The 19,226-nt window shown below is 37.6% G+C and overlaps 1 protein-coding gene across 1 annotated transcript; it reads right to left on the reverse strand.

Moving 5' to 3' along the window:
* Nucleotides 1-542: 542 nt before the first annotated feature.
* Nucleotides 543-18,347, reverse strand: LOC139138782 (RING finger protein 11-like). Its single transcript, XM_070707308.1, has 3 exons — nt 18,117-18,347; nt 6,299-6,447; nt 543-3,392 (listed from the first exon to the last, which is right to left on the reverse strand). The coding sequence occupies exons 1-3, from the start codon at nt 18,219-18,221 to the stop codon at nt 3,212-3,214; spliced, it is 435 nt and encodes a 144-aa protein (XP_070563409.1). The 5' UTR covers nt 18,222-18,347; the 3' UTR covers nt 543-3,211.
* Nucleotides 18,348-19,226: the final 879 nt, after the last annotated feature.

Raw genomic sequence — 19,226 nt, forward strand, 5'->3', positions numbered from 1 at the left:
ATTATACAATTGATTTGCAAATGTTCATGATTTTTCATATGTGCAAGCTTTAATAATTTAACATTTTGCCACAAAAAGTTTATGGTATCCATGATTACCAACAATTAAAATTCATTGACTGTGTTACATCTGTTTTGGGCACACAAAACCCAGGTTTGCATTTTACTTATCTCACACATAATTCATTGATGGCTCCGCATGGCTTCTCTCATAACCCCATCGCTCTGAACACATTTTCAAGCCTTCTCTCTTCTGTAAACTCAATGCCATCAGTGGTCCGGGCCTGCTGGGTAAGCTAGGCAGACCACAGAGGAACAGCATCAGCTCCCTGAGCCAGACTGTGGCACATCAAATTGACAGCACAATACAAGCAAAAGAATAGGGCTATGTTGCATAAATAGGGAGGTCTGCTGTCAGAGTCTAAACTCCACTATGACTCATACTTGAATAATAACTGACAAAGCACACCCATTCTCAAGTTTCACAAAACCAACACAGCATCTATGCAGCACAAAGCAATGAAACGCATGTCCAGCTGAACATTTCAATCTAAATTTTCTTTTATTTCTTAAAGTCCAGCTTTCAAAATTTCTCCAGTTCTCCTTCAGAGAAATAAATAAGAGATCTCATGCATGTCACACAAGATTAACATCAACAAAATTTCAACAGAATCGAAAAAATTCTCACCACAAAATCTGAGACTTGTAGTGTCTAGGAATGGAGATGATAAGAAGTGTCGGCTAGGCAGTTACAGATTTGTCATATATAGGAGTAGTTGTTCCTTATTCATATCTATGTTGTGTAGTACTTGAATTTGACAAGATTGATATTTGAAGTGAAGATGGTTACTTATCCAGAATTTGCCCTCCTAGCCTAATGTACGATATTTCCATATGAATTTACCTGATTATATCAAGATATCATTTATTTACGGAGAAAAAATCTCTAAACACCCTTTATACCTACGTATTAGTTATATTGTGACCATGACCATGGAAAATCCTGAAAATCTGCGATGGAATTATTTCCCCGGAATCTGGCTTTTCTTGATCTTTGTTCTGCTTTTTTTGTGGGGGGGGGGGGGTTTGTGAGACAGCATTGCACCTAGCACCATCCTGTAAGTTGACTTTGTCAAAACAGATCAAGTTTAAAAAAAATTTTTTTTTACAGTCCGTTTGAAACAGCATCTAAAACCAATTTTGAATATGCAAATTTCAGGACTAGTTTCCCCACCATGAGGACTGCAAAAAGTCTCCCCTCGTAGAATGCTGTGTATCTTAATGCAGGAGTCAATCGGACTTCAATGGAAACTATGGGGAAAAAATGCCACAATACAGAGATGACAGAGCAGAGTCAAATCTCCTGCCAAATGTTCAATCGTGTGAAAGTTGATGGATTATGAAAGGAGTCAGATACTGAGCGGAACAAGGCCCTAATTTGCCATGGTATCAGTCTTCCTAAATCCTACACAGTAATCTGAGATCACAGCTATGTCCACATCTTATATCATTAGACTTCCTGGCAATATTGAAGAACAGTGGATCCAAACAAAGCCGTATTACAATTACCTCGTATATACTTTCCTAAGGGGTATGTTCATATATATGCATTACCAAATGTACCCCTAGGACAGCCAGGTTGTAACTGAAAGGCAGATTGGACCCACTATTATTCAAGAGCACTGACTTGACGGACACTAGTGATCGAAAATGCTGAGAAAAGGGTGAACCTGAATGACAGTACTCTATTATTCCTCTCATTTGTTGATTTGTTTTTATCACATTTTGCATTTAATCCCATTATGCATTTCCCTCCCATTTATAATTATTTTAATTAACATGATTTCTTTGCATTGCTTAAACACTAAAAAAAAATTCAGTAAATATTATCAAAGGCAACTGGAAAGTACATCCTCTAAACACGCACAAAAAGAAGTTTTTTAATTAATACAGACATCTTTGTGTTAGGAGTGACCTCCAGCATACACACACATACAGAAGACCAACACCTGGTAAATTATTGCCATATGGTGTAATGATCATTTTATACATCTAGGGCACTTTTCAACGATACGCCCATTTTAAAAACAGCCTAAATTAAAGATTTGTTTCTGGCCTGGTGAATATATAATCAATACATCACGTGTACCTTGTGTATCAAAATTGTGTTGTTTTTTTATTCATATATTTTGCATATTTCTCACTTTTTGGTTTCTGGTATATCTTGATTGGCAAAACTCTTATCTATTCGTAAGACAGAGACATTGTCACAGACACTGAATATGTGATAGTTTTGTGTGATGTTTGACTTTTTTATCATTTCTGAAGATATACTTTTTTAATACACCGGTGACTTCCAGAAACTAATCTTTTCTAACTCTCTCCCTCTCTTGCACTCAAACCATGTATTTTGCTAAAAATCTGACAACTTAACAGTTTTTTTTAAAAGAAAGCACATTACAGGATCTTTCCATTTTGATCAGAAAAGAAAAGAAGACAAAGAACGTTATAGACACCGTGTTATGTACAGAATAGTTTTCCCATTGGTGTTGATAGAAATCCATGAATGGCTGGACTGAAAAATGCATTGATCCTGAACCCATTTTATTCCCAAACCCTAAAATCAGATCCATTTTGCCAACCCTCACCTTGTAACACCCGGTAGACTAGAGAGTTGTGTAACTTCCAAGAATCACCTACAAGCTTTACCCCCTGATTTGAACAGCAAAATGGTTTGACCCACGTGTAGAGGGACTGTCAGGGTCACGTCTAGGGACACGGACACAGGGATGCGCAGGCTGGTGTCTTGGGAATAGTACTACTGATAGCGGCGTTTCAATGGTGTCTCCTTCTACTCCAGGCTTGTTTGGTAGTCATCCAGTGACTATACATAGGTCCAGGCAGTTCTCTGATAAAATACTGTAAATGGCAGCCTCCTTGGGGGGTTCCACGACTGATGCAATTCCAGTGGCAAAGATCAGCACTTTGCATTCAAAGAATAATCATTACTTCATTGCCATGAAAATTGAAACGACCTTTGCATGCACCAACTGCAGCCCAGCCTACTGAGAAATTCCTCTTCCCCGCTCTGTACCAATCTTGTTAAAGTATATATATATTTATATAATATATCGTTAAGTTTGTCTGAGTTTTTTTTGTTCTCCTTTTTTGTCTGTCTATGATACATATTCCACAGGAAAGTCTCTTGGCAGTTATGGTGACTGGTTTTGGTCATATGATACTAGTAATGCTGCATCCACGGGCTCCATACACGATGGGCATGTAAATGAACGCATCAGCCAGTCGTCAATACAGTCAATGTGGTAAATGTGCATACATGGTAGAATACGTATTGAGTCTCCGTAGACAAATTCCGTCATACAGATAACACACCTGAAAGAGATGAAACAACAGGGAGGCTGTAAGTGTAAGCGGACCTTTTAAAAGTATCCATGGCTTGTTCGTAAGGTACTTTGAATGCCTGGTGGTACCTGCTGTGGATTGCACCAGCGATTCTGACCAGTGAACTCAAGCCCTAACATCTTTTTAGAAGTTAGCATATATACAATGTACATTATACAAATGCAGAGTTAATTCTAGGACGCGCCATTGCGCAATTTGCGCAAAAAAATCTCGAATGGCCCTCATTTCCACCTTTGATGCGCCACTAGGGGCGCAACATTTTATGAATGGGTCGGTCGATCACGCAGAGTTCACTTAGTACATACATTTACGTAGCTCCCCGAAGGTCATTACCTCAGTCATAGTGTGCCATGTAAAACGATTCAGTTACCCTTCGACCTTTGCCCACTACGGCATATATGGTGGTACATAGGAAGCTGGGTAGAAAGGACTGATGTAGGGGCAATGGTGTATTGGAGCCGTGCGCATATGTGGTACGATCGATGAATGTAAACAATGGCTCCGGCCGCCGCGTTATCGTGAAAAGCTAGTCGCCGCTCAGATTTTTAACGCCAGTACTACAGTATATAATACTTGATGAACCCAGGATGATCGGGAAGTCCCTTAAATTGAAGCGTTTGCACGCCTATAGTCCATACCAGCGAAACGTTGAACACTGCAAGGAAAGCATTCATGCTTGGACGGCCAGATGATCGTTTTGGGGAAGAGCAACACAGTTTAGGTCTCTTTAGGTCGGACATATCTCGTTTTCCAGAGTAGCCAGGTCTATGCATAGAACAACACCGCTGTGTAAAACCCTTTGGTCAGAACCAATGATCGTCAATTTGCCAATACATACAAGTTATGTTTAAAAGTTGATGTATCGATCACTTTATGTAGGTCGTACGGGTTACACTCTCGTGTTGTATCAGTGTGATAATTGTCGACCAGTGCAAATCGGGGGCCACTCGGAGAAATTCTACCGCTGCGCTAAGCTTTGATCATGATTGTTTCCACAGTCAAAATCACAGTCCGTAGTAATTTATACAGTTTTCAAAGTCTGACATCAATAATTCATCACATAAGTTACGTAAACAATTGAATCAAACCAAACCGGTTAGTTTGCTGATGCCATTGTTGGGCCTGTTGCGTACGTACGGGGCACAACTTTGCTGTAGGCTTCGTTGGTTACAGGTGGCCCGATCTCTAGTATTCTCCTTTTCTTGACTTGATAGACTATAGTATTTTCAGCAGAAAATTCAAGGGTTTTACATGTGTGATCATGACGGCCCCCCGATTTTCTAAAATGGCCCCCTTGGGACAGGAGTAGGGGCCCATAGTGGCCCCTTGTTTTTACGTCCTAGAATGAACACTGCAAATGGCCTTATATTCACGGTAGTTTTCTTGAATGTAAGTATGTTGAAATTCCCTGGCAATTCAAATACTCATCCCTGCAATAATAACATTGATCAGTAAAACTTACACAACCCAACGGCAATTTATGTGATTTATTGTGTGTGAGTACATATACATGTATATATACAATACAATTGGTAGTTCATAGCTAGGTTAATTGGTCTGCAAAAGGTTTTTTTTTAATGTTTTTGCTTTGAAGTATATACAAATGCCTGTGTATATTAATTACATGGATTTCACATTGGCCATGCCTGCTATTCATGGACTTTTTCAGAAATTTTCGAGGACTTTTTGAAGGTCCAAAATACTATTTTCCCCCATATCATTTTTACAAGATATCATGTTTACATATCATTTTTACAACATCTTGATTGATCATCTTGTCCTTTTGAAAATTGAGGATGAATTGTGAATTTCAATGACTTTCCAGGACTAAATTTCATATTCAAGGATATTTCATTGTCTTTCCAGAAAGCTTTAAAATTCAAAGACCTTCCGGAACTTTCCAGGAGCCCATGGGCCATGTATATAGCTTGCACTCTCTACAGTAATGTTCAAAGGAGAAATAAGCTGTGTTACTGTGACAAATCTAGATTCTGCATCATGGCCATAGATATATTAGCCAGTTCATATATGTAACCACAAAATATATTTATCAGTACCTTTTTTGAGTTGTGTACACATATTTATATATCAGTGTAAGTTTATGAATCACTAGCATTGGTAACTTTTTCAAATATTGCACAATGATACTTGTAGACCATTAGAGTCTTGCTATGATTCAACGTCTTGCGATATGAAGGTCACTACTGCTTTGCATACAAGTGGTGATCCCGTGTGATGTTATTATTAGGCAAGGCCATAGCACTGAGCCCAGAAGGTGAACAACCTTGAGAAATAAAAGAGTGTTTGTTTTCTCGGTGCTTGCATTTCACTAGTCTGTCCTTCAGATTCAATCCATTACAACTCAAAGATGGTGTTTTTTTTGTTTTTGTTTCGTTTTGTTTTTCTTTGGGGGGGGGTTACCACTAATGCACAAAGCTTCCATTTCTCTTCTACACAGAGCCTGGTCCTTAGAAACTGCTCAGATACTGAACCAGCTGTGTACGGAGGAAACGACAACATACCCCTATTTTTTGACCCAACTTCTGCTTTTTGTGAGGTTTTTTACATACTATCACTTCACCCTGATGTCATATTGGCTCTGCTATTATAAATCATGTGAACATGTTAAAATTGCTGAGCTGCAGAGGACACATCAACTGAGCACTTTAAAATCTACAAGGAAATAGTCTAGGATCTAGCTCTAATTTTGAATTCAGACTGTCCATTTCTTATGAAAGCTACATGTAGGTTGAGACTACATGAAATACAATGAATGAATATAAATGAATGCTGAATATTTTCAAATATTTTCAAATAAAACACTATAATCTTGTAGCCTAAACAGCCTGACAAGGGATGACAAGAAACACACTTACTCTCTGTTTTTCTTGCTTCCATCGTACATCCCTGTGGGTAAATGTTGTATAAGACCTATTCTTTGTGCAATTCTGACTTGTTCTTCTTCTGTTAACTGGTTAGCAGGTCTCCTCTGATTGGGACTTGGATAGTAAACTGGGGCCGCCTCCTGTAATAGAATACATGTGATATTTAAGCATTATGAGGAATCCTTACAACTCTTGCGTTCAGCCTCACTTCTCTATGCACATTTTGTAACAGCACTCAAAGGGAAAATTAACAACTTTCTCATCATTTTTAAGTATGTAAACAACTATTTTTTTCTCTGTAGATGACATAAATAACAGAGTTTTAGCCTTGGCGACACAATGCATTGCATGCAGTACGCAGTGTTATTGGTGATAGAATAAATTTCAGTCAGTTGTCCATAATACATGTAGTTTGGGACAATATATCACAGTGTGTTTATGAGTGGTAGGAATTTCAACATTATTGTGGGAGTAGAACAACAAACTGCATTTATAAAACAGAAAACAAATGATGGAAAATACATCAAAAGTTACTGTAATTTTTCTCCAAAGCATGGACAATCAGGTTGGTGGCTAATTTACATAACAATGTATAATTTGCATATTCTTATGTTATGAAAATGTATTCTTTTGTGTAGTTTTTAACATATGTATAGGTTGCTTCCACAAACAGAGGGGTGGCCAAACCATCAAAATCCCCTTGCAGATGACCCAGTTACTGCTGCAATAGGGCTTCAGGAATCTAGAGACTCGGCTCACCAGACTAGCTCTTTCTTGACCCCAATCTGCTTGCTGGGACAGCCACTGCATAAGTAGCAGACAGGAAATTATTGAGATGGCAGTATACTTTTATTTATCCTGACCCCGTGGCACCAAACCACCGCCTGAGCAACCCTTGAAGAAGACTCTGTATCTCAAGATCTTTGAAATGACGTAATAGCAAATTCTCGCACCAGCGTATACACTGATATTACTGTCTGTTGGATCAGTAAAACTTTAAATAAACTAGTTGAGTTATTATTTATGACTGTACGTGTTTGCTTGTCATTCCCTTCAATTCTCACCAGCCAGAGCTATATTTCTGCCCCACTGTGCTGCATAATAATAATTGTGCCTCCAGCTGTTGCAGAAAAGAGTCCAGTGGATCTCGACAATGATTCTCCTGCATAAGTGTTTTGTTTTTGAAGCTATCTGACTTGAACATTTTGTACATCTGCAGTCAGCATTCAGACTGCAGATGCCGCTGGTTGGCTCAACACAGCCCATCGAATAGCCTATGCATGTAGAGTGTTGTCTATTTATAACCATGAAACACTTGAACATCACATGGGTCAAACTGCAGAGATGTTAAAACCTGGCCTGCTCTGAGAGGTTGGCTAAGCATTATATCTGGGTCTGCAAACCCTGTTACTGTCAGCATACACGTAAATGTAAACTGACTTAACCCTTTGAGTGAGTGCTGTAATTTTTCCCACCAAAATTTTACTGCCACATTTTACCAAAGTTTTATGAATTTTTCTGAAATTTTTTGATAATTTTGAACCAAATGGACTTCATATTTCATTGGCTACAGTTTTCTATCAAAATTTTGGCAAAAATCTGAGAAAGATTGACTAGAGTATATTTTGCAAAGGCGAACAAAATTGATGTTGACGCTCAAAGGGTTAAATGTCATTACTGGAGACAAGTTGTTCGTTATCAAATTGTGCGTCACCTTTAATGTTCTCACATACACACAGCTTCCATCACTTAAAATGTCATTGATTTTTCTGTTCAGTCAGAATTTTAATTTGATTTGTCAACAGAAGGGTTTCCAGTCGATAATCCACGCAAACAGACTGACATTTCTGTAAGTACACATTGTAAATGACTGGGTTGGGGCTGCCAATACAGTGGAGAATATCTGATATCCTTTGGACATTGTGACTTGATTTTTAATAAGACCACAAAGAATAAGTTCAATATGCAGACTATACCAGTGAAACTGTTCTATGGCCATCAGTTCATCCTAAAATTTCCAAATTTTGCTGAATTTTTCTCAAAATTCAATATATTAGGCATATTATTGTTAAAAATTGATAGCAACATGTTTACAATAGCTGCGAGCAGTACGATTCATTCAACAAACCTGGACAATGTGAACCCTAGTAACAGAAGAATTCTCATTATGTTAGCATGTAATACAGCTACATAACACATGAACACCATTTCACAAATTTAATTAGAATTTATACTTCCAAGATGGCTGCCGACTCTGAAACGTTCTCAGCGCCAAGCACCGTATGTCAAATTTTTTACGTCAGAATTGCAGAAAGATGGAAACCAGGCTATTCAAGTGGCTCTATCACATGTTGTTGTGGTGATTGGAATTCCAAACTCAATTATATGGGTCTATTATATGCTATCATTATACACTGGTAAATTAAAATAAACATTGAAAGCAATAGATACGGCTGACTCGCAGCGTGTTTGCAAGGTTATATCTGATTGGTCGATTGTCACTATTCACAGCCACTTAGGGAGTCTATTTGTATTGTTTTCATTATATTGGTAAGATTCAGCCACCCAATTGGATAAAAGCTTCGAAATCGCTGCGAGTCGGCCCAATAGATATGGTGGATGGATTGATTTTTGTTGACTGAGTATTCTAAAGCAACAAAATATATACCGGGTACAATAAGAGAAAATAAACACTGCAAACAGTCAGGCTTTTCTCTTGATTTCTCAAAGGATTCTTTCAACCATAGATCCAGCATGTTGCATGGTAATGCAATTCCTATACGAATTCCCCAGGCAACGGTATATTTCATAAAGTTTAACAAATCTCAGGGGTAATTTTACAGATGTTTTTGAACAACACGAAATGTTCAAAATAGAAACCAGATGTCAGCATACAGATATTACTATGACATTTTGGGGGGAATGCTGTGAAATGAATGAGGAGGAAATAAATACTGGTAATTGTTTTCAGACCATTTGACTAGGATTCATAAAATCTGGGCATCACATACAACCTTCTAGCAAAATTAGATATGGTGGGGCAATTTTTATTTACCCTCAGGGTCAGTGTCAGAAGGATATGACAGACAATGTCACAGAACATATCAAAGGTGCACACACACCATCACTATTGTTGATTTAGAATTCATGAAACTACCACTGAATTTTATATTGCTGTATAGGAAGCACGGATATATATGTAGCCTGCATAACTGACATCTGTATGTCTGCGATCAAGATTTCTGTTCTTCTGTTCATTTTCACTGAATGAAACTTTCATCCTTTCACCCCTACAAATGAATGTGCTAGCCTAATTCGACAGGGGATCTGACACACGCCCACTGCAGTGACAGGGTTTATGTTTGTGCTTTTTTTAATACCGCATTTTTGAAACTTACATTATGTGGAACTCCATTTCATTGTTGCTGCTTTGTTTGAATTGGGTAACAAAGAGAGAAATTCACATTATAATCTAGTGTTTGTGTAATAGCTGAGTGGAGCTGAAAGTATCGATGAAAGTTGAGAGCTGAAAGTGTCTGCTCAATAACATGACTGTTTTATTGATTGAAAGACACAACTTGAACAAGTCAATTCATTAAAGCTGCATGTGACGCACTGATAAAAAAAATGAAAACTAAAGAGAGGGGAATTTTTTGAATGAGGTATGTGTATCTCAACTAATCAATAATGCATGGCACTTTCTATGAAGACAGGAAGTACATATATATTGATGGGAGAAAATAGCTATCAATGTGAAAAATGCCAGAATGAATATAAACTTGGGTAACTGTGAGTGGTGAAGTCTTACTTGAGATGTAATTTCCTGTTTCATACTGATTGTTTGGGAGGTTGTCAAACCAAACAAATCATGATTTAAGAGTACAGGATGGAGGTGTTGATTGGGGGGGGGGGTGTGAATCTTTAAGTGAAACTACAAATTACAGGAGGCAACATCTCCGAATTCCATGAACTGTTGATAAAAATAGTTTTTGGAGAGCATTTATGCTGACAAGAAACCTTTACATGTTTGTAGTAAAACGTAAGAAGCTGGTGATGAAAGCAACACTTCACCACATTTTCAAAGACTTCAAGTTCACCGTACAAAAGCCACATCAGAAAGTGAAACATTACAATGAAGCTGTTAATGCCATTAGAATTTACAGTTTTTATTTTGGAGACTGTTTCATCCTAGTCTGGTATCCACTCTAGATTACGACGTCCCAAAGAAGACATACAGATTCTGGACCAGTCTCACCCCCAATTCAAAGCACACAGCAATTCAAAACACCATAGAAACAATGCGATTAAAATGTTGGGTGGTGAAATTGTGGACTGCTGGAATAGAACATTCGTTGGCTAGGGTATGAGTACGTACCTATCAGAAACTGAGTCATACATGTATGCATAGTCAATGGTTAGAAAAACACCTGTTTCATTTTAAATCACAGTTGGTCATGCGACATGCTGTCATAAAACTCTCGACTTCTTCTATTACTTCTAACATTGCCTACTAAAAAGTGCAGCCTAAACAGTCACCTATCATATTGATAACACACTGTACTGCCAGTGCCACTACACAGGAACTAGGCTGAGTTGAAAGAGCGGCAGAGTACACGCTACAAGAGTGGTCATTTCCTCAACACTTGTGGATCGCCTGGCTTGTTCCCTTTGCCGTTCTCCATCAACACTCCGCAGGTTTCACAGGAAATCACTCCTAGCATCTCCACAACTTCCTACTTTCAACATTTATATAACCTCTTTCAATTTCCTCACCCATAATTTCAGAAATGTTTTCAAATCACACAGAGTATATGCATATAATTCACGTACATGTATGTAAATAATACTTATACAATGGATGGCCACTTCAAACTTTGCAATTACACCAGAAAGCACATATCTTTCAAGGAAAGGATGATTATTCATGTTTTTTGTTGTAAATGTTCAGGAAACATATTTTATTTAACACAGTACAGTGACATCTGCGAGTGTTCCTCCATGATTTCAAACAACAGCATCATATAGCTAGTCCATTACAACATAAGCTGTTCTCACTGTATACCACATACTTTACAGAGTGCTGACATAACATACCTTCCCACGTACCTCACCATTGTTTTGTCTACATTCAAAATTAAATCATCATTTGACTTCCAAGAAAGTGACAAAAATCTGAAGGCTGCTCCTTGTTGGCAATGATATTGTTGACGTCAAACACATAACTTGGCCAAATTGTTACAAGAAATATTAATTTGATGATTCATACATATGTTGCAGACAGACACTGACACTTTTACCCTATGCTGACAATAAAATCTCTTGAAACACTGACACGCTACATTGAATAGAACTCCCAATTCAACATACATCATCTCATTTTCTCATGGTTATATTTTATAGATTATGAACAGATGGACGCTTACTTGCACATATCAGATTTCAAATATTCTACGAAATGCAGGTTTCAACTTATTAACTTTGTATGAATTATGTTTTCTATTTCAAAGCAATATTTCCCTTATAAATGATAAACCATATGGAAAGGGTATGTCAGCAGAAGTCTGAGAACATACACAAGATGTTTGCACTCTTGCAGAAAATTACTGACATTTTGAAGTCTTTTCTGTGACTATGAAATAAATTTATATTTTGTGTGGTCAGTATCATATTTTGTAATGATTAAGTTCATTCTACAATTTCATAACTTATGCTTCTTGAGAGGCATTTGGCAATAACAATTTTGTCACAAATTTGCATAACAAAACAATGATACATTGGCATATCTTCTTTAGAGTTCTAATTGTGTTGGGCTTATAATTATTTAACAGACAAAAAACCTAATGTAATGCTTGCTTTACGTGAATGGGGAAAAGTTAATCATAACTGTATATATACTGTACAAATATTAATTTCCACTTGAGTTTCCACGGCTTAACTTCAAAACCCCCATTTCCGCTGTGTGGGAGGACTCTACCTACAGATTGTTGTCTACAGCCCTTTCACTACCAGACTGTTATTGAATACCATGATTTGATGCTGGTTGGTTAGATGTCTGTTGGGGACAAAATAAGCTGATGACAAGTCTGGCTAATAAAAATTGGGAATAGAGTATATCAAAGGTCGGAAGTCTGAGTGGTTAACTCTTGTTGTATCCTGTGGGGATGTGATAAACCTGATTTTGACATTTATCGGGGAAACTGTCTGAGAGGAAGTTGAACCATAACGGTAGGATTAGGGCTGGGAATAGGGAAGTATGAGTGAAAAAGTTAAACCAAACCATATATTATACAAAGTACCATATTGGACATACACATAAAAATCACTGTACACTGGTGTCATAAATGATTTACTTTCTAACCTTGCCTCTATCGTTGAAAAGACAAGCAAAGAATGCAGCACAGAAGCACGGACTTCATAAAATGTTATTTGTCTCACTAAAAATTGGTGAGACTTAATCTCAAGTAACTTTTCACAATCAGAAAACAAACTGCCTGCATGGGCTGTATTCATGTCCTCGCACACAATAGCCTTGTTCACGGTTACAGGTTTGTTACTAAATATAGCTGTAAGCGCGCGACATCGGACACGCAGCTTGAAATGCGGACAAATTTTATCAATGTTGCATGCGTGGCTGTTTTTGCAGCTTGTACTCTGAGTCGTGAATATGTTTTTTAGTATTCACTGTTACACTAGCAGTCGCCCACTGAGATGTATTTTCGTCGTTCTTGCATGCGTAATTTTCAAAAGCGTAATCTAAAAATGCAGACAAATATTTATTTTTGCATATTAATGAGAGAACAGTGACGTAAACTGTGAACGGCCCTATATGCTAATGACATGTTGCAACAAGCTTTATTTACTCAGCAGACATGTATATATATAAAAGCTGAAAACACTTCCTCTATTTTGCAGTGTCAATGTAACTGTTTTATATTTCTCCGTAAACATATTTTTTGTCATGAATACGTTAATGTGGATCCCTTCCAAGTTTTTGGGAACGTGATTTAAAAATTCAACTACAGCACTCTGACTGACGATTAAATTTTATAATTATGGTCAGTAGGGTTAGGGCTTTGAAGATTAAATTTTTACAGCAGACTGCATCATGAATTAATTATTTGGAATTTACTACAACAGCGCCTCAAAGTAACTGCAGTTGCTCTAGTTTTACCAGAAATAACTATTTTCATGAAGGGAAAGAAGTTTCTTTGGGAGCTGATTAATTACCAGTAAGTTTGAGATGAATGAAACATAATGAAACAGCAAAAGATATTAGTCACTGACACACTATCAGCATTGTACATATGGTTCTGTTATGGCACTGATAATACCTAACCTGTCACTGTCAGGTACGCAATATACTAGTGTCAACATGCAAATTAAGAATTTCCTTCATTTTCAATATTAGGATAGGCAGATACGGATTCATGGAAACCAAGCACCAAAAAAGAAAGCTCTTTGTTGAGAACTCATAAACTTTTGGGGTGTACTGTATAAGCCCCAACAAAAAACAGTGTAAGACATATAATATGAGATAAACTACCACATAAACTTTTGGGGTTCACTGTATGAAGGCCCAAAACAAAACCGTGTCAATACTAGACTATACAACAAATTCTAGACATATGGGAAAAACTATGCAAAATTCCTCTTTTTTAACTTTTGGCACACACAGAACTAGGGATACAGTAAAGTTCAATGTATGTACAAAGTCCTAACTGAACACCGACACTTGAAACTGTCACAAGAGGTAAAGAAACAGTCGATGATTAGGGTTGACGCAAAGTGTAAGGAATGGGGTGACTTAATTGTCAGTTTTCAATTCAGTTTTTCACTTCTCCTTCCCGTGTGTGTTTGCTTGCTGCAAGTTACTACCTTTTTTGGTCCACAGTACAGTAGCTTTATCTCATGATATCACCACTGTGTCTAATTTATGTTCAGCATACATATATATCACACTATAAAGGATGTACACAAAACACAACATCATAGGTCCTGGTTTCACTTCCTCCCACTCGTTTGCTTCAAACTATGCCAAACTGTTTATACTGACAAAGAACTCACGGGGCAAAAAGCTGAATTCCCTGATTCTGGCTTGGACAGCTATAATGAAAATTAGAATGCCGAGTTTGAGTTTGTGTTCATTATTGTTAATAAGATGTGCTATTACACTGTATCATTTGTTAAATGAAGCTGTGATGAGAAGTTGACTGGTTGATGGGAGTCTGTAAAACGTTGGCTACTACATCCAAGGTATACAATGATCAAACCCAGCAAAGCAGTTTTTGTTTGCTGGCTGGCTAAACTATATTACCAGTAAAAATCTTATTCAGAAATTATACAAGGTTCTGGAAGAAATTTACCTGTATTTGAGTTCTGATCTTAATAATATGATGTGATACAGCATAGACCCTCCAAAAACTGAATACAGACTACAAATCTATAATATTTGCTTCACTTCTGTAGTGAGCCAAGACAGGTGTTCAACACAGTTTACCACCCAGTCAAAGAAAGGATTTAGTCAAAGAGTGGATTTAGGATCTTGTACAACAGTTAGACATGTGTGAATAGCTTTACAATAGCGCAATCCACTAAGTACACTCATTAAACTTAATAATATTCTCTTTGTTAACAATCAAGCATTCAGTTCAGCAGCTGAAAGAACTGTTATGGAAAGCCTTTTCTTGATAAACTATGAACTATCTTATGATGATTGGAACTGTGGAAAGGATGTTTGAAGTTTGAATGTTCCGGATAATATGCAAATATCAACTTGGATGGTGTGTTCCTTCTGTTGCTGTTGTAGCATCACTTAATCACTAGCTTAATTCTTTTCTGTGACTGGCGTATCAAACAGTCTCTGAATTTGGAAATATACTTTATATTCAGCTTTCGACTTATAAAAAAGGTGTACAAGATCAATATTGGAGTGCATTGCAATAACGGTTACACGGTAGATGAAGTCTGCCATGCGAAGAGGGACATAAATGGTGGAAAACAAAAACAGTTCTGTCTAACAAACAAAACTGTTTTATCCATTTCAAACAAGCAATGACTGTCAGAGCAACCAATGTTATTTCACACTTATAAGCTCAACCCTTGCACCACTATAGTTTGGTCAAATCCTATGTAGTCTTCCATTGCACAGTTGGATCTCTTCATATGGTGGTGGGGGGGTGGGGTGGGGGGTAGAGGTAAAAAACTCATACAGACAAGGTAGTTGAACCCACTGACACTGTTTGATTGTTGATGTTAAGACTAGAATAATGTGAGTGCATGATTTCTTTCTCAACAACTGTGAACACAACTAAGATATTATTCAATCTAATTCTTGCTTGCAGAACACAAGATCAATAATTAAGCATCGGTAGGATTGCATTGGTAGTGGTGATTAGCGGGTGAACAAAGGTTTCCTGTACAAGGTCGGTACCTTATGAAATGTTTCTAGGGGTCTTTGAGTCAAATGAAGCCCTAGAATTGTATTTGCAATCCTACGCATAATTAAATTTGATGGAATATGGTTACATACATGAATGTCATGTTGATAAACATCAATTTATGGTGTTTACTATCAATTGTTGCCAGGGGATAGGGGAGACATTCTATGAGTCTTCCTCTTATTTGTCAACAGTTATAATCTAAGCCTTCATTTGCAATTTCCTCCAAGCATCCTGTATCATATTTGTGAACAGGGCTTAAAACTGAAGGCCATTTTTTTGTTGATGTAGTACTACATTTGATTATCTGCATGGTTCGGGGCAGTTACCAAAAATACTCAAAATGATAGGATTTTATCTAATTTTTATATATAGGTTCATGTCAAAAGAAAGCACTAAATTTGTTTCTTCATAGTTCTATGGTGAACCATTAATTTATAGAAAAAACAAAAAAAAATTGTCTCAAAAGTGCTAAATTTCACTTCCCCCTCCCCCCCTGTTACAAAAATCAGTGAGAGAATGACTTTGTCCTTTTGAGCCTACGATGACAATCACATCTGATGTTGTTTACACGAAGCAGCTGATCCCAGACACAATACACTGTTACGTCATACTTACACCGTGAAAAAGCAGCAAATCTCACTGAAGGACTTCACAACATTTGAAGGCAACTACACAGCCGACTGTATGCAAATCAGACACGCAAAAATGAAACCATACAAGCAGCCAGCAGTCTCACACTCGGGGTTTCCCACACTGCATACCTTTAGCCTTACAGAACTGAACTTCTCTATAAATAAAAGTGAAATCTTGGTCAAAAGACATGGCAGAAAATTCGTACTTCAAAATATATGAAAACACAGTCCCTGTGGATTGAGGGACTCTCACTAAAAGATACGTAACCCTGTGGACTCTGAAGCGATACCTTGCAAAACACTAAGAGACTAAATTCTATATCAATACTGTAAACAAAACCTGAGAACGGCCATGAGTGTGTAAAAATAGATTTGAAGTCATCAAGCACTATCAATTATACAATAGTTTTGGAGAGATTTCCATCCAAAGCACCAAATACAGTGATGTCTCTTGTTTTCACTTCCTGCACAGGTATACTGAGAACAGAAGTCGTGTGCAGGTTTATTTTAAGTCATATCTGTACTGATGGAATTTTATTGTGAGGGGGTGCTTTTAGTTGCCATAGATACATTTTTGAGGGTTCAAGTACCGCAAGTACCGCCACTCAAGGACAGACATAGCCTACTGTTGCATTGACTCTTGTGACCCAACATTATGAAGAACAGAAACTAAAATTTACAAAATATCTGAGTGTAGCCACTGAAACTGGTCTTTGGAGTCCTTGTTTTAGCTCCATCTATTACCTTGAACAAAACACTAGTATACCATTCGAATTCTATGAAGAATAATAAACGACCCACGTCCTGACCCTGAAGATACAGACCTATCTTTTGTAGTAATGTTCTATAGAAATTACTTTAATTGTTAATGATGATAAAAACTGTGAACAGTGTGTATTTATTTTGCCATTCAGTTTCAGAGACAATGACAAAACCAAATCAATTTAAAAAAATAAATATCATACAATGAATAATCAATAATACTATTGTTAAACTCTATTTACTTTTTTGACGTGAAATTATGGATAATTATCTTCAAAAATAGGGCTGGTAGTGGAATATTTACAAAGGGACTTTCCCAGTAAATCAAGGGGCTGATTGACCCACACATATCCTGCATACATTATCGAGTTACAATGATCGCTACCAGCATTTGATGCAAACGACAAAATCTGCTCAAGGCAAAACGTGGAAATAATTGTGAAATGACTGTTTGATTGTCGACCTAGACGCGCAAGGTCGTCCAGTTAAACAAGGCTGACTGATATCTTTTTGTTTCATTATTTTCCACTCTTCTGTCATTTTTGATATATTTTGGTGTCCAAGGTAATATACGGTACTTGAAAACACAATGGACCGGATACTGAAAATAAATCGTCGTAAAAGGCCGTCACAAAGGCCGGCCAGTATCCGCTGTGACGACTGCTAAACAATGCCATCGACCCAGGATTTACCATTGTAAACAAAACTACTGAAAACATTGGCCCGACTGTTTCTCGTGCCAGACATGACCAAAAAAAACAAACAAAAGAGTTGGCGACAAAATATTAGTCACTTATGCTATATCGTCAATACCTAAGCCATCATACGACAATAGAGGCTACAAGATGAAAATAGTAAAATAGAAACGGCCAAACAAGAAAACTCCTTCTGGAAGCCAACACAACATATATTGGCGCAACTGTTACATTACAATTGCAATATTTCGCAGACTAATTCACCGAACAATACCGTTACCTGATACGGCGGCGGAGGGCCCCTACTTTCTGCTCCCGGTGAGCGATCTCCACCATTAAGTAGAGATATATCGTCGGTTGTACTACTCCTGAGACAGTTCCCCATCTTCAACTGCAGGGGAATGGGCAAGTATTGGTTTCGAAGAAAGGCATCCAGTTGGAATTTACCAGCCGGTCACGCAGATATACGGAAGCGATACACTCCAATGGCGAACGAATGACGAGTGATAACACTGACCGCAGTACAAACATAAACATTCGGATTGATACGCCGAAGCAACAGCCCGCACATATTTATTGTTCAGCCGGTAGTCATTTAGGTCAAAATTTCTCCCTAAAATACTACAGAGACTGTAAAAACAAAAAAATTCGACCAACCAGATGATTTTGAACGACAGTCTCATGCACTACAATAGAAGAACTACTTTCAGCGCTGTCGCGGATAGATTTCCTTAATCTGAAACTGCGAATACAGGCAGAAGTCATGACGTCATCGATCACCTGTCCCGTATATTTGTCAGAAAGGTCGTTGTCGGCGCATGACTTGCAGATACAAAACAATGACGTAATCACCGATGTTGTTTTCTTCGGAGAAAACTTATAGCAATTCGTCACGTGAATGCACGCAAGCTGTAAGTATTACCAATCGTCCCCCGTGAATATTGATACCATACTGTCCACCTGATCTTCAAGTGAAATAAGCTTACAGATACGATAATAAAAAGTAAAAGTTATTTGCAAGGAGAGCCGAACTCCCGAGCTCCACGTAGAGCTGTATATGACTGTAGGAAGAGCGATTTAAACGCAGCGTTTTGTTTGTTATTTTAAGTTAGCTATAAAATTTTATTTTGATAATACAATCGACATCAAAAAATCAAATTACGTGAACAAGTTTAGCATGCAGTTAATATAGTGACTTTGTAGAGAGACATGGCCATCTCTCTTACAAACTGTTAAATCAAGGTTACACCAACGCAACAAGACTTGTCTCTACATTCAAACTCTTTTTTGGCAGGTATCGCAAGCTGGTAGATAAATACAATATCTCTCTTCGACAAATGATCGCGTATGGCATCGGTGACATGGGGCCTTAGTTAGTGACCACTACCTA

The sequence above is a fragment of the Ptychodera flava genome, chromosome 8, assembly GCF_041260155.1.
Source record: "Ptychodera flava strain L36383 chromosome 8, AS_Pfla_20210202, whole genome shotgun sequence".
In the NCBI taxonomy this organism is placed as follows: domain Eukaryota; kingdom Metazoa; phylum Hemichordata; class Enteropneusta; family Ptychoderidae; genus Ptychodera; species Ptychodera flava.